The sequence below is a fragment of the Erpetoichthys calabaricus genome, chromosome 5, assembly GCF_900747795.2.
Source record: "Erpetoichthys calabaricus chromosome 5, fErpCal1.3, whole genome shotgun sequence".
NCBI lineage: Eukaryota > Metazoa > Chordata > Cladistia > Polypteriformes > Polypteridae > Erpetoichthys > Erpetoichthys calabaricus.
Window position 1 is genome coordinate 168915598 of NC_041398.2, and position 21736 is coordinate 168937333.

A 21736-nucleotide genomic window follows, 5' to 3' on the forward strand; every position below is an offset into this window, starting at 1 on the left:
TGCACAGACTTTCATCTCCATTTGGGACTGGCCATTTGGTTGTACGTTGGTAACAAAGTGTACAGGTCATTGCAGCTGCAGCTGTCACCGGTACACATACTGTACTTTAATGGCTGGTACGGAGTAGTACAAACCAATCTTTGCATCTTGATGACCGCATAATGGGACCTTAAAAGGGAAGAGAATTAGCTATGTAGAGTATCACCAATCAAAACGAACCTTAAAAGGCTCTCCCAAGAGTCAGAAAACACGAGATCCTGTGAAATAATAATAATAATAGCAACAACATAATCTAATATATAAAGCAGAGTCTATGTTTATCCGCTATAAAAATCTGCACTGGGCGTCCGATCGCCACTAAACTGGGCATGGGGCTGCCTTGTGACCAGGAGGTGGTCATGGGATATGTTTGGTTGGGAAAAATGTCCTTTGTCAAGTGCAGGACATCTTTTGACCGACACAGTGTTCGCAAAAAGTCCCCGTACTTACATCGACAAGATGGCCGCAAGTTGCAACAGACGTTAACGGCGGCGCCATCTAGCGGCACGTTGGTCTCTGTGCATCCCTCTTTACCAATGTTTCTTTAAATTGCCAAGACATTGCGGAAGTGTCCAAGTATGCGAAGCCGACTGCTTTCATCGCGTGAAGGGGAACTGCCGTATGGATGTAAAACATGAACGACCCATCCGACTCACAGTCAGATTTCACTCTTGGTCTTTCTGACTGACTGGTGCTATTTATTCGCTTTCCAACGTATTGTAAATAACGTATATTCATCTCACTCTGGTACTTATTCCGTACGTAATACCATGTGACCCATGCCACCAAAAATAAGACATGGCATTCAAAAGTCCACTTCCGATGCCACTAAAAAGTCTGTTTCAAGACCGTCTCAAACCTTGCGCAAGATGTCAACATGTTTTCATACAAAGAATTCCACTGATTCCGAATGATTTAACCTTTGATTTCAAAAGGCTACAATTTCCTATTCGTTTGGATTTTGCTATGTGAATTACTAAGGCTGAAGTGCTACTGTGGGCAATCCTCACAATTTGTTCATTTTCAGAACCCCACGAGAACACAAAAAATATACTGTATCCAATGCCTCTAAAATGACCACTTATATTACAATAAAATGTCAATCAGAAAAATGTTGGTTCGATTTCACATGAGTTCATGCACACCTAACGGGTTCATTGATTGCCTACAGTAAGCATTTCTTTCGGGTCTTTTTAATCATTTGCTCCAGAGTTGTTAATCGTTATTTTGCCACCTGTACCTGCGGCGACTCCCTCCCGTGCCACCCACCCCAGTGAGTGGTGCAGCCGATACCGCTGGTCCGCTAAAGCGCGGAGGCCGCGACTGCTCGCAAAGCTTCTGACACACAAGTGCTTGCATTAACAAAACCCAGAAGAGTGGCAATTACAGTTAATTATTTTCATGTTTAAAATCAGAAGAAGTAGGAAAACAATAATTAAATCGTAACGGAATATCAAAAGAGCTGGAGTCAGTTTTGATTATGGAGGAAGTGGCTGTTTTCTTTGTGATTAGTTACATTTCTGGGCCGCAGACAGGCGTTGTGAAAGCATTCGGTGTGAGGCCGACTCACACGTGGCAGGCAGGTGGAGTCCCACTGACGCTTCATAAATTCCCGGGCAACGCCGGGTACTCCAGCTAGTGATTACTATTTGTAAGATGTTTCTATCTTCTTGATGAAAGAAAAAAAGCAAGAACCATCTGCACAGACCAGAAACAAAAAAAGATGATCCAACTCTGTGGCATAGCCAATTAGTGCCCAGAAATGCCATGATTTTTTATTTATATACTTATTCCTAGTTTGTGGCCATTTCCTGGTTAGAATATCAGTACAAGGATGGCTAACTCGTGTATACATGGCACCCCTGGGCAATTGTGGGTGGAAGCTTCCCTGATTCGTAGATGAGATCGAAGAGGAGAATGGATGTTACTCACAGCTGTATGTAAAATCCAAGAGCTGGTGGGAGGTGTTTGGGTTCCTCTTGGTGAACATAGCACATCTGCAGTTGAATGTGCAATTGAAGAGTGGGCCCCAACTTGGACATTGTAACGTACTGGCATTTGAATGTGAAATCAAAGTGTGGGGGAGGAGGTGCTTAGATCGTCTATGGTGCCCTGAGGCCTAAAGCTGGCCCTAAGTATAGGAAGGAAGAAAGAAGAGCGACTGCTACCTCTGCAGCTCCACTACTGCGCCTTTCACTGCTTCTGTGCAGAGGGCATCATTCTATGGCTGGCAGTACTGCTACAAGTATGTGATTTAAAAAAGGCATGCAGCCTATAACATCTGCTTTTCAAAATTTCCAGAACATTATTGCTTTCATATAGCCCTTGACCATTAATTGCTGCATGACTTTTCTTGATATTTTTTCACTCCACATGTCTATGGTTCTTTGTGCAAAGAAAAACGTTCTGATATTTGCACTCATGAAAACTTTAACCTTAATTAGTTTCCACTTTTGTCTCCATGTTCTCATTTTAAAGTAACAGCCTGAATCCAATGTAATAATTCCTTTAGTCTCCACGTAATTAAGCAGAAAAGGCTCAGCTCTTTTAATCTTTCCTCATAATTCATCCTCTTTAGCCCTGAAATCAGCCTAGTCGCTCTTCTCTGGACCTTTTCCAGCACTGCTATGTCCTTTTTGTAGTCTAGAGACCAGAACTGCATTCATTACTCCAGATGAGGCCTCATAAAGCTTGAGAATAACCTCCTTGAACATGTACTCCACACATCATGTTATACATCCTAACATTCTGTTAGCTTTCTTAATGGCTTCTGAACACTGTCAGGAAGTTGATAGCACAGTGTCCAACTCCTAAACCCTTCTCATAAGGTGTACTCTTGATTTTCCGACCACCCATTGTGTATTCAAACCTAACATTATTACTTCCTATGTGTAATACTTTACATTTACTGACATTAAATTTCATCTGCCACAAGTCTGCCCAAGCCTGTATGCTGTCCAAGTCCTTCTGTAATGATATAACGGATTCCAAATAATTTGCTAATCCACCTATCTTGGTATCATCTACAAGCCTAACCAGCTTGCTACTTATATTCCTATCCAAATCATTTATATTTATTAAAAACAGTAGCAGCCCTGGCACTGACTCCTGTGGCACACCACTCTTAACATCGGCCAGTTCTGATGAGGTTCCTCGCACCATCACCCTCTGCTTCCTGTGTCTGAGCCAATTTTGCAACCATCTAAAAACGTCACCCTGGACTCCCACTTCTTTTAATTTGATGCCCAACCTGTCATGTGGCACCTTATCAAATGCTTTCTGAAAGTCCAGATAAATAATATCATATGCTCCACTTTGATCTTATGATTATGTTGCTTCCCAATGTAGTTAAAAATGTAGCCTAGATAGGGTTGTGGTGGCTTAATAGCTTTCATATAGTGATGTAAAAATGCTGTTCTAAATAATAAATAAAAGTATTAACTGGATAGATATGATGTGGCACCCAAATTCTTGAGCCCAGAGCTGTCCTCGTACATTTTAACAGATACATATCAACAGAATTATTTATTTTACCCAGTCCTGTTTTTTAATTCATAATAATAGTGTTTTGTGTCATTTGATTTCATAGGCATCACTAACTAAATTTTTGAGATTACGCATTTCATGTTAATGGTCATGTGCTCTATCTATCTATCTATCTATCTATCTATCTATCTATCTATCTATCTATCTATCTATCTGTCTGTCTGTCTGTCTGTCTGTCTGTCTGTCTGTCTGTCTGTCTGTCTGTCTGTCTGTCTGTATCTATATTAGCTGTAAAACATTGTCAAGGTATTCCGCACGTTGGTCACCACAAAAACGTTTTTCAGGTAAATGTGCCCAGCTGTCTACACATCACTGCCATCCTCCTGTGCACTTTGTAAGAGAAAGGTGTGATGTTCGGGTGGTAGACTTGACGTGTTCACTTCTGGTTCTGGTTTGTTCTCTTTAGTGCTTGAAAAAAGGTTGTTGAGAATCTCTCCCAAGTTTTCCTCGTCACTGTAAAAGTGATCACATCCTAAGTCTAATCTGTTATCATAACTTGAACATCTCTGACATTCATTAAGCGTCTCTATAAAAGTCTGAGGAGTGTTTATGTTCTCGTTGTCTGCACTTTCCAAATGTATCTCGCTTCCACACAATCCTCTGAAGGTAGTTTCAATAATTGTGTCATCCTCACAATCTAACATTTTGTCCAATTTGGAGCAGCTGAAACCTTCTGGGTTTAATGTTTTGTCATTCATTTTAGTTTTTTTGTCAGAAACTGATGAAATTGACCAAATATTAGTAGCAGTATCTTGAAGGACTGTTATGTCTGTTGTACAATCTGACATGTGTTTACTGTATTCACACTCCGATTCTCCTGCGTGTTGCTCACTCCATGTCATGTTATCCCAAGCTGTAACCCCAAAGAGTCCTTTTAACTGGTTGCAGTTGTCAGAGTTTGGCCTGGCAGCTTCCTTTAGCCCCAGTGTACTCTTGGTAAGTGAGTTCTTCCTAAGTGGCGGAGATGGTGTGGACCCGCTTGAGTCACTCTGTGTGCCCCGGATGTTGTAGTTTATATCTTGTGTTTCTGTTATTACTTCTCTATCAATCCTAACTCTGTCCTCACTGAGGTCTTTTCCTATTTTTTCTTTTCTAACTTCAAGATGTTCTCCATCTTTGCCCAATTCTGAAAACAAAGATTCTCCAGTGTTATCCCAGTTTGAGTTGTCAAAGGCAGCCCACTTAAAATCCTCTAATTCTTCATTAATGCCACTGCTTACATTTTTGGTTTCTGTATTTTTTCCACTAATACTTAGTAACTGCTGATTTGAAATGGATGGCGCTGATTCAATAAATTCACCCTCATTGTGCACTACTGGAAATCTTTCTGTGTAAGTGTTGCATCTTAATAAAGCTCTTGTCTCTGTTAGTACCGGCCAATCAAACCTGGAGGTCCATTTTAAATGGTCTGAAATATGTGCTTCACTTACAGCAGAGTGGATAATAGAGTCTTGCATTTTTTCACTTGGCTTATCCTCACCAAGATATCTCTGCTGGAGTGCATTATAATTCTCTTTGTTTTCATCATTCAGTTTTACTGTTTGCCATTGTGGTTGTGGCACATGTGCATTTTCATGGGGGCTCCAGTCAGTTTTTAAAATATAAGAATCCGTTAACTGATCATCTTTCAAAGGGTTATGAACGATTCTGTCTAGGTCAACACTTGTAGTTAACTCATGACTGCAGTTTCCTTGTGCCTCATGGATTTTCTTATCATGTAAAAAAGTGAATTCGTCTGAAAGTGTGTCTTGCTCATTTTCTGAATCTTCGTCAGTAAGAATTATTTTTTCACAGTGATGAGATTGTGGAAAATCTGAATAAACATTGTAAATGTTAATATCGTCTACTTTCACTTTGCTAAAAGTGACTTGGCTATAGAAATCCTGCTCACCACCTTCATCTCTAACAGTTCCTACAAGATCAATCCAGCTTTCATTTTTTATATCTGGCTGCATGCAATAAGAATCATTCAGGAAATGCTCTTCTCCCAGATTCCCTGGTGAGTCTCCTTCCTCTTTGTTCATTTCACATACCAGTTCAGAATTTATTGTTTTTATTATATCAGGGTCTTGATCTGTCAAGTTTTTTTGGAATGATACTATTTGGGCACACAATGTCTCCTCTGGATACCTAGGACTGTTGTATGATGTCTCATAGATGTACCTGAAGTTCATATCAGAATTGGTGCTGTCTTTGTCACTTTCAATTGTCTCTTGAACAACATGATCGTTTGGTTTAATGTCTTTAGGTGACTCCATCTGCACTTTCACTCGAATACACTTGTTTTTGTATTTGTCATTCATTTCTGGACTAGAGTCGGACCCAGAATCATCTAAAGAAACATCCTCCAGTGAAGTGGATGTCAAACTGTTGATCTTGATCTGATCATCTGCCGCACCCAAAGGCTGGCTAATTTCATTTAGGACTGGATATGGTTTGGAAATCTGAGAACTTGGATCTGCTTTGCAGTGTTTTTCAGTTGCATTTGCTGGGACATGTTGCTTCTGCTCTGGATCGGATGTAGTAGAATGGATAGGAACTAAGTGCAAATTGGTCAAAGGTTCACTGTTATTTTTAGCTTGTCCTTGGCTCACTCCAGCAAGCTCCATTCTCTCTTTCTCATCATTAATCTCAGTTCCTTCTGTGAAGGCATTGTTTTCATAAACATGTTCAGAGGCTGACATCTTCTGGGGACGAATTTTCTTCCACAGTCGCTCTAAGAAAGGTCGTGCCAGCAACCCAAGCACAAAGGAACAAATAAAGGTAATGACGACAGACAGGCAGACTGCCAAAATGAACTCAGACTGTGTCCTTTGTCTAGGCAGCGGTTCAACATTTCTAACCTTTCTAACAGCTGCACCACTATTGTTTTTCTCTATCTGGACATTAGTAATGGATATCATCTTCTGTGTCCCTCCAGCAATGCACACATAAAGCCCTCCATCTGTATCGTTAATGTTCCTCACAATCAAGCTTCTTTCCCAACTGAGCCACATGGACTTTCCCTTTCTTTTTGAAACTCGTCCATGTGGAGTCCACCAGTTTTCCAATGTGCAGTCTGAAACAGAAAAAGAATTTTTTCAAAAATTGACAAAAGGATAAAATAAAATGATCATTAAAATTAAATCATAGTTCAATGTATAAAACACATTTGGAGAATAACTGATCACAATATTTTTTTGTTTTTGGTTTTGTAATTATACAGCTCTCTTTTCCCATCTAAATATTGACTATTTTATTTAATCCTGGACACGAGAGGTCTCACAGTCCCAGAGGAGAGTAAGCAGTATGTGAGTACACTGTCATTCAAATGGTGTGCTGGCTTGGTGGTCCAATGCTTTTAGGTCAGTTGTAAACTCATCAGTGGGGTGCTCAGGTCTGGGGTCTCTGTTACAAGTATATGTCCAGTCCTGGATCTGCAAGTAATCCTGGGGCATGGCTGGAGGTTATTATGGTTAGGCCAGGGTTTCCCTTTGATTATTCTGCTGATTTTTGATTTATGTTTATGAACACGTTGTATATTTTCCATCTTGAGCATTGTCATATCTATTACTTATATTGTTTTACTATCATATGTAGATTGTAACTGATATTGTTTGTCTTTTATCTGTTTAACCTTAGGGTTGAGGCCACATCTCTACCCTATATACAGTGAGTTCTTGGATGCCTTAGTATTTTTAAGAGCACCAAACCAAACTGGCACAAAGATGAGCAGAAGATGGAGAAAGCAATAACTGTTATGTGTAAGCCAGAGTTTCCCCTTCTTCTTTATGCTTAAATTCCTTTATAATGTTATTTTGTTAATTTTTTCCTTATTATTGTGTATGTTAATGTTGTTATGTATTTTTATTATTTGCCAAATTATGTGTTTTATGTCAGTTTTGTTGATTATGTGGTTTCTTTGTGGGTGAACCCTGGTCCTCCTATGTTCCTTTGTGGGTGAACCCTCAAGAGGTGGGGCCGCCGATACCTCACTGTAGGCACCGCCCCCTTCTTGCCCTTAAATGCGAGTTCCTTGCAGTTCACTTGAATGTGCTTTGGAGGGGAGTGTTGTGAGTAGTGCTCTTTCTTTGCTCTTTGCTGGTTATTTGATCCCTTTGCTTCTGTTTATTGGACTACCTTTTGGGGCTTTGTTTGATTAGGATTGCCTTCAAGCAAACTCCTTTGTGTCTCTCTTTTTCTTCTTTTGAGCTGTTTTTAGTCTTTTGCAATTTTTGTAAATAAATCTCCATTATATATTGATTCATTGTTTGCACTTTCATCCATAAACTGGAGGCTTGGGTTATATGTTGCAAACATTATTTATTTTTTGAACTTTTGAAACCAAAGCCCTTTGTCAAAGTTGACCAGTACACAAAACAAAAGTCACGTTAAAAAAATAAGAACAACAAAAAGTGTTTTTGTTGCTAACTAACGCTAATGTTGTCAAAAGTTTTGTTGTTAGAATTTATCGAATAGTCACCTTGCATACTTTGCAAACTGATGACTTAAATGGAGTGGCACACTGAAAAGATATTCCAACATAAAGTCCAATCACTTAGGCCATCAATAAAAATAATGATGCCAATACAACCCAAAGATACCTAAGAAAACTCGTCAAAGATGCCCCTGAGGCAATGTCACTATCATAACTATAAAATCAAACCTTCAAAACATCGAAATAACAAAACAAAAAAAGTTCATTTAAGAGTCAAAGGTACTATTGCTGTGGCATTAGCTTTTCTGCTCTTGTTGTTCAGTTCCTAGTGGATGCCCAAGTATTCATTTTTGGATTCTTCTGATTTTGAACTCTTGCTTTCATCTTTGGTTTTTAATATTTGGATTTCAGACTTGACGTTGGTTCTGCTCTATTAGGTTTTGAAAGGTCGCAGAGAACTACTTTTTTTTTGCACTTCCTGTGCTTTGTTAAAATGTTTGCTCCACTAAACTCTTTAATTAAAATTAAAGAACATTGTTTTTATTTTTTCTTATGGTTAGCCCTCCCTATTGAGATTTGTAAGCTTTGTTTAGGCCATTAAACCCACTTGTTGTCTTTTTAGGGTCAGGTTTAGTTAGTGAGGCCTACCCATGGCCAGTGTACCAGCACCACCATTAAGGTGAATCAGGTAAGCCAAATCATAAGGGGGGTAAAGCCCAGCCCCACGGGTTAGCTACCGAACAGTCAGTTGGTGCCCTAATAAGCTTGGCCTAGAGTGTACATTGCACTGGCTACCAGAGTTACAGAATGTGTAAATTAGATAATAACCAATTTGATAGTACTAAATTTAAGTTGTGAGCATTCATTGTTACTTCACTATTTATTGGGCCTAAAGATGAACTTACAGCTTTATTTGAGTAGTTGCACTGCTCCCCTCAGACACCCCTCTTCAGAATTTTTCCTGACTCCTAAAGGTGCTTCACTAAAACCACTACAAAGTACTTGACATCTAATGTATTCCCTCAGTGCAGTTTCTCATTGTTCAGTTTCTAAACACTCCATCGCTAGTCTCTGGTTAACTAACATGCATTCCAGGATTTACCTCCTACTCCATGACAGCTCTGTCTATGATGAGAAAATTCTCATTTACTGTCAGTGGAACAAACAGAAAATGTGAAGACTTAGGTCTTTGTGTTACTTTACCATTTTTTGGGATTCCTTCAGGAATGTCACATTGATTGTGATTGTCACGAATGTCAGGGTTTTATGTTGGTTAGACTGAGTTCTTGTCACAGTGCAGTGCATCATGACACTTGTGGAGCGTTTTTGTTTTTTTTAAAGAAAAAACCCTTTGACACAAGAATAGCTTCTTTTGTGATTTCACTTGTTTTCAGGATTTCTCTTGGCTTTATCTTTTCAATTTTAATTGCTGCCATGGGTTTGAGTTGCCTCAGTGAGTTTAAAATTCTTAGAGTCAGACATTCTTGACTGCTCCTTCTTAGTCACCCATAAAAACGCTTCATCACTCTAATCATCTGTCATTTTGCATTGATCATGCTCGGATAGTTTCATAAGACATTGATGTTATGATTTTTGGTTTTAGTGTCTGGGGATTAATTTGTGCTCACTTGTGTGCTGATGCATTCAGTTCTATTTTTAACATTATTTACAGTGGTTGTGTTGCCTTTTTAAAATGTGGTTTTATTAGTAGGCACCAATAAAATGGTGTGCTCATTTTTCATGGCCACAGCCATATTGTTTACAGCAACAATGCCCTTTGCTGACCGTGGTGCATTAATGATGGTACCCAAGCAGAGTTCTTCCTTACATTCAAAATTATTCTAGCTTCTTTCTCAGATATTTCTTGTCAAGGCTAACAATTTCTAAACTTTTATGCCATGAATTTTTAGCTTTTGATTTGCTTTTGACAATTTTTTTTCCCTCCTATCGTAGGTTTGACCCCTGCCTGTTGATTTAACAATGTCTTTGCCTGCACTCAATCTAATTTTTCATCATCTACTTATTAATTTCTGTTCCAATCATTCTCAATAGTGATTGTGTTATGAACTTGAAAAACATTATTGATTTATAGATAATGCCAGCCTCTGACTGTCTGTGTCTGTTCAAATTATTCATTATAGGAATGCAAGTTTGCACACTTGATAGTAGGTCCTCTTTAAACATACATAGAAAGAGATTTGATTTTTTTGTTTATTTGTTAAACATGTGACTTTAGGTTATGTGAAAAGGAAATTTCCCCTTGGGCATTGATAAAGTATATCCAAAAAAAATGACAATTCGCTACTTACTTTTCTTCAAAGTGTCACAGCATGTAAGCACCAGTTTTTGTCCAGCATACACCATCACTTCATATAAAACTGTGGTGTGCTGGTCATCTATTCCTTCACAGATCAGCTCAGAGTCTTGCATTGTGAGCAAATCCCATCCTGATAGGTGTGACGGTTTCTTGCAAAAAATGTGCTGTGCTCCTCGTCTGTCTTTCAATAATGGGGATGCCAGCCTTTTCAATGGCAGCAGTCTGCAGTCACAGATCCACTCATTGTTGGACACCTCAAACTCTACCAGCAGGTTGCTTAGCGTTGTTACAACAGTTGCAGGGATGTTGGCTAGCCTGTTATTACTGAGATTTAGTACCTGGTAAAAGAAAATAAAATGAATATACTGTAATATTAAGGTAAAAAGTGCAGGAATGTAAAAGCTAACAAGGATTTTCTAAATATGTCTAGGCTTATCTCCTCATCTAAAACCACATCCCCTGTTGAGGAGCATCCAAGAAGGTCAGCCTAGAACTTCTGTGTTCTACTGATTCCAGTTCTTTGCGATTAATTCCCAGGGGTTCCCAATTCAGCTGAAAGATAAAATCCCTCCAGTGGGTCTGCTGCAGGTCTCTAACCCAGCAGGATGTGCCCGGATCAGCTTTAGTGGGAGACTCCTGGCTGGCATCCTTACAACATACTCATACCACCTCAACTGTCTTCTCTCAATCCAGAGGAGCAGCGACTTTACTCTGAGGCTCTCATGAATTGCTAAGCTTCTCATCCTATCAGAGAGTGTCAGCCCAGCCTCCATGATGCTTGTTCTTGCAATCTCTTTCTTTCGGTCATTACCCATAGCTCATGGTATTCTTTCTTTGAAATGAGTTGATTCACCTCTCTAGATGAGAGAGATAAAAATCTGCCCTTAGTGGAGGAGCTCAAGTCTCTCAGGATCTTGGTCTTCAGTGATGGAAGAAGGTAACATGAGATTGACAAGTGGATTGGAGTGGCAGCAGCTGTTCTGTGGATGCTGTATCAGTCCATGGTGGTGACAAAACTCGCTGTTTACCAGATATACATGCCTCTCCTCACTTACAAAAAATGTATAATATAAATTTCCTTATTCTGCAGGACTATTAATGATAAACATTTTCTGAGATTTGTTTAGGTATTGAAGAAGTCTCAAGGTAGGGTAGGTAGTTCTACTCACTAATCATGGCACCAGAGAGTGGTGATGTGTTGCATATGGATTAACACAAGCAGAGGTAACAATGTAACTACGCTCTATACACGGGACAATAATGACCCTATAATGGTATAAATCTTTTTTTTTTTTGGAGAGCATGGCCAGAGGAGTAATACTTAAGGCTTGTAAACATGCCTAAATTATTGAGTTTAATAGGGCAAAAAAAAAAGATAAACAGAGAAGGAAAAGAAAATTCTACTTATTCTAAAATATTATTGATTAAATCCTGCCAGGTTTTGAAAAAATTCTGTACAGATCCCCTAACTGTGAATTTGATTTTTTCCAATTTCAAATAATATAAAACATCGGTTTCCCACTGACTTATTAGAGGAGAGTTAGGATTCTTCCAATTTAACAAAATCAGTCTGTGTGCCAAAAGTGTAGTGAATGCAATCACAGTTTGCTTGTCCTTCTCCATTTCAAATCCATTTGGAAGAACACCAAACACAGCTATTATTGGGTCAGGAGGGATTGTGACACCAAGGCTGTCTGAAAGGCACTTAAAAATTTTGGTCCAAAATGAAGTTAACTTGGTGCAGGCCCAAAACATGTGACCTAGTGAGGCAGGAGCTTGGTTGCAGCGTTCGCAGGTTGGATCTTGCCCTGGAAACATTTTGGACAGTTTTAAGCGAGACAGATGAGCTTGATATATAATTTTTAGTTGAATAATTCTATGCTTTGCGCATATGGAGCTCGAGTGAATTCTCTGTATTGCTACCTTCCACTCCTTTTCTGATATATTAATTAAGAGATCTTTTTCCCATTGTCCTCTTGGATCTTTAAAAGGAAGGGACTCTAATAAAATTTTATAAATTGCAGAAATGGTGTCCAAGTCCTAGAGGTTGAGCAGTATTTTTTCTAGCATGGTGGAGGGTACGAGATGAGGAAAATCGGGCATGTTCTGTTTGACAAAGTTTCTGATTTGAAGATAGTGAAAGAAATGTGTAGCTGGAAGGTTAAATTTGGAATGTAATTGTTCAAAGGATGCAAAGATGTTGTCTATATAAAGATCTCTGAGCAATTTAATCCCAAATCTTTTCCAGATATTAAAAACTGGATATGTTTGCAAGGGTTGAAAGAGGTGGTTCTCTTGCAGGGGTGCCACAGACAGAAGATTTTCCATCTTAAATTGCTTTCTAATTTGGTTCCATATTCTGAGTGAGTGAAGCACAATTGGGTTATTAGTATATTTGTGATAACTTACATTTATTGGAGCACAGAGCAGGGAATATAAAGAAGTGCTGCAGGATTTTACTTCTATTGTGACCAGGCCTGTGTATGTTCATTTATTTGTGTCCAGGTTTTTATGGCTTGTATGTTTGCTGCCCAGTAATAAAACTGAAAGTTAGGTAGAGCCATGCCACCTTCTGCCTGAGGTCTTTGTAGGGTCGCTCTTCGGATACATGAATGTTTTGTGTTCCAAATGAATGAGGTTATGGTTGAATCTAATTGCTTAAAAAATAATTTATTGACATATATTGGGATGTTTTGAAATAAAAAAAGAAGCTTAGGAAGGATATTCATCTTAACAACGTTAATTCTTTTGGCTAGAGTTAGATGAAGGGTTGACCATCTATGTAAGTCTTGCTTAATTTCTTCCATACAGACAGCGAAATTTTGTTGATAAAGAGCTTTATGTTTACTTGTGATATTTACCCTTAGGTATTTAAACTGATCTGATATGGTAAAAGGTAGGGTGTCCAATCTGATATTATATGCTTGTGAATTCACTGGAAAGAGTAAACTTTTATTCAAATTAATTCTGAGACCAGAAAGCTTTTGAAAATCTGAAATTGTGTTAAAATTGCAGGCACAATGTTTTCTGGGTCTGATATACTGTATATAAAACCATATCATCTGCGTATAGAGAAATTTTCTGTTCCAGTCCTTCTCAGGTAATCCCCTTTATCTGATAAGAATTTCGACAGTGGACCGCCAGTGGTTCAATGGCGATTGCAAATAGCAGTGGTGACAAAGGGCATCCTTGTCTCGTGCCACGTTCTAGTTTAAAGTAGTCTGAACAAATGTTGTTAATACAGACTGAGGCTTCTGGACTGGTATACAGTAGTTTGATCCATGCACAAATATTCGGGCCAAACCCAAATTTCTCCAATGCAGTGAAAAGGTAGTTCCATTCATTCATATCAAATGCTTTTTCTGCATCCAATGATAATAATATCTCTGGGGTGTTTGACTTTGCTGGTGAATATATTACATTAAACAGGCGTCGAAGATTGGAAGATAAGTGTCGACCTTTAATAAATCCAGTCTAATCCTGTGATATTACCGAAGACAGCACTTTCTCCATCCTTCTAGCTATGATTTTTTAGAGTATCTTAACATCATTATTCAGAAGTGAAATTGGTCTGTATGATGCACATTGTAACAAGTCCTTATTTTGTTTAGGAAAGACGGTGATTAATGCTTGACGAAAAGTTTGAGGTAGAATTTGATTGTCTCTAGCTTCTGTAAATGTTGCCAATAAGAGGGGAGCTAGTTGAGTGGAGAATTTCTTATAAAATTCTATAGGGTAGCCATCAGGGCCTGCTGATTTCCCACCTTGAAGTGACTTTATAGCATCTAGTAATTCTGATTAGATTGTGTGTTGTCTTCTTTAAACTCAGTAGAATATAAGGTTTTATAGTAGTCTCTAAATGTGTGCATTATATTTTTATGGTCAATGATTTCATCTCAATTAGTGTTGGTAATTACTGGGATTGCATTGCGAACTTCTTTCTCACTGAGAAGACTGGGCAGAGGGCTGGCAAGCTGCGTGAGATCCTAGTGCCTATGACTTGGTTTGCCTGGCTTCCCGACTCCTAAATTTGAATATAAGAGTGGGGATAATTGGGACTGAGTGGCCTGAGGTGGGATCCTCTCTCTCTCGCTCACACACCTTCTACAGATGATAGTTAGAGTTCTGATTCCTGGCAGTATGCGAGATAATAGAGGTTGCATTGCTCTTCATTTCATTTTCATGTTTGCATGGGTGCAATGAAGCCATCTTAATAAAATATTTGCATGAATGAGTTATAGATTTATACCATTATGGTCAATGATTTTATCTCCATTAGTGCTGGTGATTACTGGGATTACTTCTTGCTTGTGGATTTGTTGAGCTAAAAGCTTATTAGCTTTCTCTCCGTGTTCGTAGTAATGATGTCTTGATTTATAAATAAGTTGTTCAGTTTCTTTAGTTGTCAAGATGTCAATAAGTTGGTCTCGACCGTTACAGGAGATGGACGTCTGAAGCGGAGCTCCGTTAGCAGTGGCTTTATTTTCTCACGTATTTCTTATTATTTAGAGATATCCTGTATTTACCTGACCCGAGGAGATTCCACTACAGTATATAAACATGAGCAACAAGAAGAGAGGTCAGAAAGAACCGGAAAAGAAACTTAAAACTACATCAAAGTCTAGACAGACATCAAGCCCAAGTGCGAGGTATGGCCTCTCGGAGACTGACCTGGAATTGGCAGATGAATGCACAGACTTCCTAGGACCTCGCTCCACCGCAACGTCTCCAGTCGATTGCGAAAATGGGAGTGAAGATGCAAGTGATGCAGGTCATGATGGATAGCCAATTTCAGAAGAAGATCAATCGAAACTAGAAAAGGCCCTGCAGTATGTGCTCTCATGTACTCCTCGCGAGCCCAAAGCATCGGCTGTGATAGGAGCGGCAATTCCACCCACGGAGCATGAAAGCCGAAGCAACCTGTCCAAACTGAAAGAGATGATCTCAACACTGGTGACTGCCACCTCCACAGCCATAAATGAGCTTAAGAAGGAGCTTAAGGGGCTTAAGAAGGATAACAAAGACCGGAAAATGCGTCTATTTAATCGTTTTGATTCAACCTTTAAAGGTATAGTGTGGAAAATAGAGGAACACATTGAAGAAAATAGATCCAAACTGAAAAAACTTCCTGGTCAGCTGGATGACGTTACCAATCAACTGGATGACGTTAAGCAGGCATTCGAAATTGAAACAGTGGAACAATTGGCATCTAACGCCGAAGAAAAAGCTATAGCTGCGAATTCAGAATGCAAAAAACTCGGAGACAGACTTGCAGCCCTAAAGGATGGGTGCAGAAGGAATAATATTAGAATTGAAGGTCACCTGAGAAACGAGAAAGTACAAACCCAGTGAAATTTGCAGTAGAATTACTCTCTAAAATAATTGGAGATGACTTTAAACCAGATACCGAGATAGCAGCAGCTTATCGTATACGCAGTTCAAATACCTTTAAACCTAGGTCTTTTATTGTTCGCTTTGAGCAACTACGATGTAAGCTTGATGTGATGGCACTTTATAAACGAACAATAAAAGAATACAGAACCGCTAAGCTAGGAGAAAGGACGGCCTTATATGGCGTTCGTTTATAAAACAGCGGAGAGGCTGTGTAAAGGCAGTTTAACAAAAAAACAGATCCTTAACAAATTGTTATTGGTATATTTTCCCTCAATTTAAAAAGGTTTTCTTTTCTTCTTAATAAAAATTTAAAAGCAGTACTTCGCGGGGATTTAGATATATATATATGTATGTGTATGTATGTATATATGTATGTCTATATATATATGTAGATATGTATATATATGTGTATATATATGTAGATATGTAAATATGTATATGTATATATGTGTCTGTATGTGTATATATATATATATATGTGTGTGTGTATGTATGTATGTATGTGTGTATATACAGTATATATATGTATGTGTATATGTATGTATATATATATGTTGATATGTGTATATATATATGAATATATATGTGGATGTGTATATGTGTATATATATATATATACATGTATATATGTATATATATATGTATATGCAGATATGTGTATATGTAGATATGTATATATATGTATATATGTTTATGTATATATATGTTTACATAACCTCTTTAACACACTACTTCTCCACTGCGAAGCGCGGGTATTTTGCTTGTTATTTATATTATTGCATTAGGATTTACTTTGCTTATCTTAGACCACTTTTCAACACCATTCCCATGGTTCATTATTTTATTATCTTATTATTTTAAAATTGCTGAAGATTATATTTTAAGCTTAAAGACTGTTAATGATTATATCTTTGGCAGATAGAATTTAAAGTTTAGCTGCAATAGATATCTCTACTTTTTAATTCTCAAACGCTGCTGAGGGTTGGTGGTGGTGGCTTGTTTTGTTTTGGAAGTGCTCTGTCTCTTAGTATGTCAGAGGACAGGGACATTGTGAAGTGGGGTCTAGCCTCATGTGGGGAGACAAAATGGGGGGGTGGGGGGATAAGGGGGGGAGAGAAGAAGAGCAGGCTATATCTAATCTATCCTTTTAATCCTTATAATTATAACTATCAATGCAATAATAGATTGTATGGCAATAACTTCTGGGGAAATTGGAAATTAAGATTAAAACTGCCTGCCTCACTACCAGTTAAGACTATAAAATGACAGAAAAAATTCAGAATCAATGTCTCCATAATGGGACAGTTAATTTTGTGAGCTGGAATGTTAAAGGCCTGAATCATGAATTAAAGAGAAAGAAAGTATGCGCTCACCTAACAGGCTTAAACGCTAAAATAGTATTTTTACAGGAGACCCACTTACTAAGCAAGGATCAATTCCGGCTACAAAAAGACTGGACTGGCCAAATGTTCCATTCTAGCTTTACAAAGAAAACTAGAGGTGTGGGAATTCTCATACATAGAACAGTGTCATTTGTAGCATCAGATGTAGTATTGGATCCTGAAGGGAGATATGTGATGGTCATAGGCAACTTATTTAATTGTAAAATGATTTTGATAAATGTTTATGCACCCAATGTTGATGATAAGGAATTCATGCAAAATCTATTTGCATCTATTCCCAATGTGAACACTCATAAAATTATAATGGCTGGGGACTTTAATTGTGTTTTAAATCCACTCTTAGATAGGACTCCTGCCACAGGGGGGACGACATCTAACACTGCAAAGACAATTACACAGTTTGTAACTGACCACAACTTATCAGACCCCTGGAGGTTTCTAAACCCAAACTCAAGAACATATTCGTTCTACTCACCAGTGCATCATAGCTACTCAAGAATTGATTATTTCTTTATAGATAATAATTTCTTGCCTACGATTAAATCTTGCAAATATGACACAATTGTTATCTCCGATCATGCACCTCTAGTTTTGGAGCTAAAATCATTATGCCCTCCACACTCACCTCACAGATGGCGCCTTAACCCACTTCTATTAACAGACGAGAACTGTACAGAATTTATATCCAAACAAATCAGCTTCTTCCTAGAGACAAACACACCCTCAGAGGTTTCTGCAGGAACACTCTGGGAAACTCTAAAGGCCTTCTTAAGAGGCCAGATTATTTCATATCTTTCCCACAGAAATAAATTAGAAACCAAGAAAGTATCAGAGCTAAGAAGCAAAATTACTAGAATAGATGAAGAACAAGCCAGGCGTCCAAGTGAAGCTCTTCATAGGAAAAGGCAGGCCCTGCATACAGAACTTAACATCTTAACAACTAAAGAAACTGAACAACTTATTTATAAGTCAAGACATCATTACTATGAACACGGAGAAAAAGCTAATAAGCTTTTAGCTCAACAAATCCACAAGCAAGAAGTAATCCCAGTAATCACCAGCACTAATGGAGATAAAATCATTGACCATAATGGTATAAATCTATAACTCATTCATGCAAATATTTTATTAAGATGGCTTCATTGCACCCATGCAAACATGAAAATGAAATGAAGAGCAATGCAACCTCTATTATCTCGCATACTGCCAGGAATCAGAACTCTAACTATCATCTGTAGAAGGTGTGTGAGCGAGAGAGAGAGGATCCCACCTCAGGCCACTCAGTCCCAATTATCCCCACTCTTATATTCAAATTTAGGAGTCGGGAAGCCAGGCAAACCAAGTCATAGGCACTAGGATCTCACGCAGCTTGCCAGCCCTCTGCCCAGTCTTCTCAGTGAGAAGCTTTCCTAAAGATGTCATCCACAAGCTTCTCTGCCTTTGTGTTGTTCAAATAATCCTCAAGCCTTCTGTTACTTTAATGAGACCTCTAGTGTGGCATGTTGCCCTGCTTCCAAGAAACTAAAGTGAAACTCAAGCATAAGGGGCACTTTATACTTCCCGCTCAAAATGGTTACACACATGCATCATGGCGGACACGTGTTCCCAGTGTTGTTTTGACGCGTCTTCTGAGCACATCATCAGAAATTAACGCGACGCATGTGTGAGTTGCAGTACTAGCAAAAATATGGATGGTGTGAGTGTTCAAGTTTTGTTGCGTGACATCAGCATTGTTGTTTACTTATCCAACATGATAAATCTGCATTCTTCGATGTTTGATGGATGGTTTGATGTGGTGAAGCAAATCATCAAACTTAAATGCTGCTATACAAAAGTATTTGTGGTGCTTGTCTTCATGCATTTCTTGTATAGGCAATACAAGCATCTCATATCCCCCATCATAATGACATGATACATTTAAAGGTCTCACATACCATCTGTATTGCTGTTGCCCTTTTTTTTTCACAACTACATCAGATGTTCTTTTCTCACCATGATGATGTCTTGCAGTTACACCTGGTGGAATCCCTCAGATTTACTTGAAGTACGCATGCAGGTATAGACAGTACACTGCAGTGTCCTCAAGTACACATGTCGTGTTGTTTTAAGCATATGCCAGAGCTTAGGCTCTAACTCTAAAAAGTATTTTTCATCTTTACCAATTGTAACTAAGTCACAATATAAATCAAACTGCTGGCTTGTTATATGTTCTAGACAGGAACACAGTTTCTTGTAGTGGTTCTGGGCCTACCTCTGTAACCAAAGCCGACGTGGTGAATGAAAGTTGTGCAGTTGGAAGCCTGCAGAGGTGCATGAGATCCAAGCAGACATGTTGAAACCAGTGGGCACTGTTGAGGTGGTTTGGCTAACTGGGGTCTTCAATAGTTCATGAAAGGAACTGACAGCGCCTCAGGACTGGAAGACAGGAGAGGTGGTCACCATTTTTGGAAAATGGGTAATCCAGCAGCTGAGGGATCACACTCATCAATCTATCTGGTAAAGCCTGGGTGGGGTGTGTTGGATTGGAAACCTCTGTTTTGCAGCTATTCTTTGAAAATATTTTGAAATACTGTTTGAGGATTTCCAGGAATCCAGTGGTTAAATTTTGTTGCAATGCATTTTTAATGATGTGAAATGTATTCTCCTGCAGGACCATGCTATCCTTTTGATGACTGCTATGCTATAGCTAGGTCAGGCCAACTGAAAATGTTCCTAGTTGGTCAAGTTTGTGCATATGACAAAAAAGCCTACCATTATTTATGAGAGTTATTATTAGGTCTCTAGTTTCGGTTTTTGTGTCTACTCTGGTCTTGCAATAGTAGTTTTGGTGTAATAAGAAAACACATGTATAGCGTGAGAAGGGTTGGGGCATGGTGGGCTACTCCATTTAATGACTGTTGTTTGTTGTAGAAATTCATAATTTTAGAAAGACTCTAATATATCTTGTCTTTCTGGTGCTCCAGAACTGATGGTTTGTGGTTGCATTGGGTTTTTACAGGTGGCAGACCAGAAGTCAGGCTTGAGGAGATATCATGGCGTTTTAGGAGACGAAGTTTCTTCTTGAAAGAAGAATATGTGACACCCAATAAGAAGTCCTCACAGGTGGCGCAGTGGTAGTGCTGCTGCTTTGCAGTAAGGAGACTGTGGAAGATTGTGGGTTCGCTTCCCAGTTCCTCTCTGTGTGGATAGCGCTTTGAGTACTGAGAAAAGCGCTATATAAATGTAATGAATTATTATTATTATTATTATTAAGATTCTTAGAGTACAGGAACTTCCATAATGTCCCATGGATGTGGTTGACACTGATATGTATATAATTTTTTTGCATTGCCCACTTTTTACAAAGCATTGGTCCTACATTGTGAGGATTTTTTCTGATGAAAGTATCTTCTAGTAGAAGTTTATTGATGGTGGGACAGAGTACAGCTAAGGGGACTGAATTGAAGGGAGGATTTGAACCAGGGATGGATTTCATTGCACGATTATTTGGACATTGTCATTGTGGAGTGCTCAACAGCTAAAACCGATGGCACTAGAGCCTCAATTTTCTTATCTTGGACCGCAGCAGTTAATTTATTTAGAGAGCTTTTTCACTTAAACCTCCAGTATACTGTATATTGGTGGTGCAAGTTTTGCAGTCAGTAAAAAAAAAAGAGATAAAGAATGAAAAGTTAAGCATGCAACACAAACTGATCTTTACTGTCCTTGAGACCAAGACGCTGCTATGCCTGACCCCTATTACCATAAAGAAGCATGGGTAATTGAAATATGATGGACTTGTGCCGACCAGAAGTGGTGTAACTAATTAGATTTTAACACATTTTAGGCCCCTTTGGAAAAGATAAAGTTATTAAAAGCTTGCACAATGGATTTTAAAGCACATCTGATTAAAGGTAAATGATCCTCTATGTTGAAATGGGTGAACTCCATTCCAGTTGTCCGCAAGAAGTTACCCTGCTTTGATTTGAGGACTTGCTCACAAGGAGCCCACTTAGAGCTTACTTATCGCATGCTTCTTTTGGGTGTGTAAAAAAAAATAAAAAAGTTTGAGCATCCATGAAGAAGAACTCGTGCAGACACGGGGGAGAACTTGTAAAATCCACTAACACAGAGAGCAGCTTGAGCTTGTGATCCAGTCACCAGGAACTCAGAGCGCTCTACCACTCCATTGACACATACATACAGCACATTCTCAAGCTCGCTTAGTAAAATTCAGGGTCACAAGGGGCCGGCAGAGCCTGTCCTGGCAGCCCTGGGCACAAGGGGCTAGTTCATTACAGGGCCCACCTCACAAATTCTGTATATAAGTTGATAAATATTTTGTATATCTTTATTCGTAAATCAGCAAAGCAAATATAATATTACTATTTCAGGATTTCATTGACAAGAACAGCTGTGCTTTCATGACTAACTAACCAATCCCCAAGTCTTAGGACTGACTCAGGATGTCAATTTTATTGCAAATTTTGCCCCCACAGAAAAGCCAAACTACCTAGCTGGCAAGCTTCAGCTAAACAAATGGCATCCACTACTTGAGGGCAGCGGCTAAAAGGCATTCTGGGGGATGGAGCATCAGATCAACTTGGCATGAGTGACTGTGTCTGGACTTCCAAGAGCCTA

The 21736-nt window shown here is 38.8% G+C and overlaps 1 protein-coding gene across 1 annotated transcript in view; it reads right to left on the bottom strand.

Moving 5' to 3' along the window:
• Positions 1-3493: 3493 nt before the first annotated feature.
• Positions 3494-21736, bottom strand: part of LOC127528013 (uncharacterized) — a 45751-nt gene continuing 27508 nt past the window's right edge. Inside the window, exons 4-5 of the mRNA XM_051928559.1 lie at positions 10312-10657; positions 3494-6643 (exon numbers count right to left, since the gene is read on the bottom strand). Of these exons, the coding sequence (XP_051784519.1) occupies positions 3888-6643; positions 10312-10657 (3102 nt within the window). The 3' untranslated portion in view covers positions 3494-3887. The remainder of the gene's footprint in view (positions 6644-10311; positions 10658-21736) is intronic.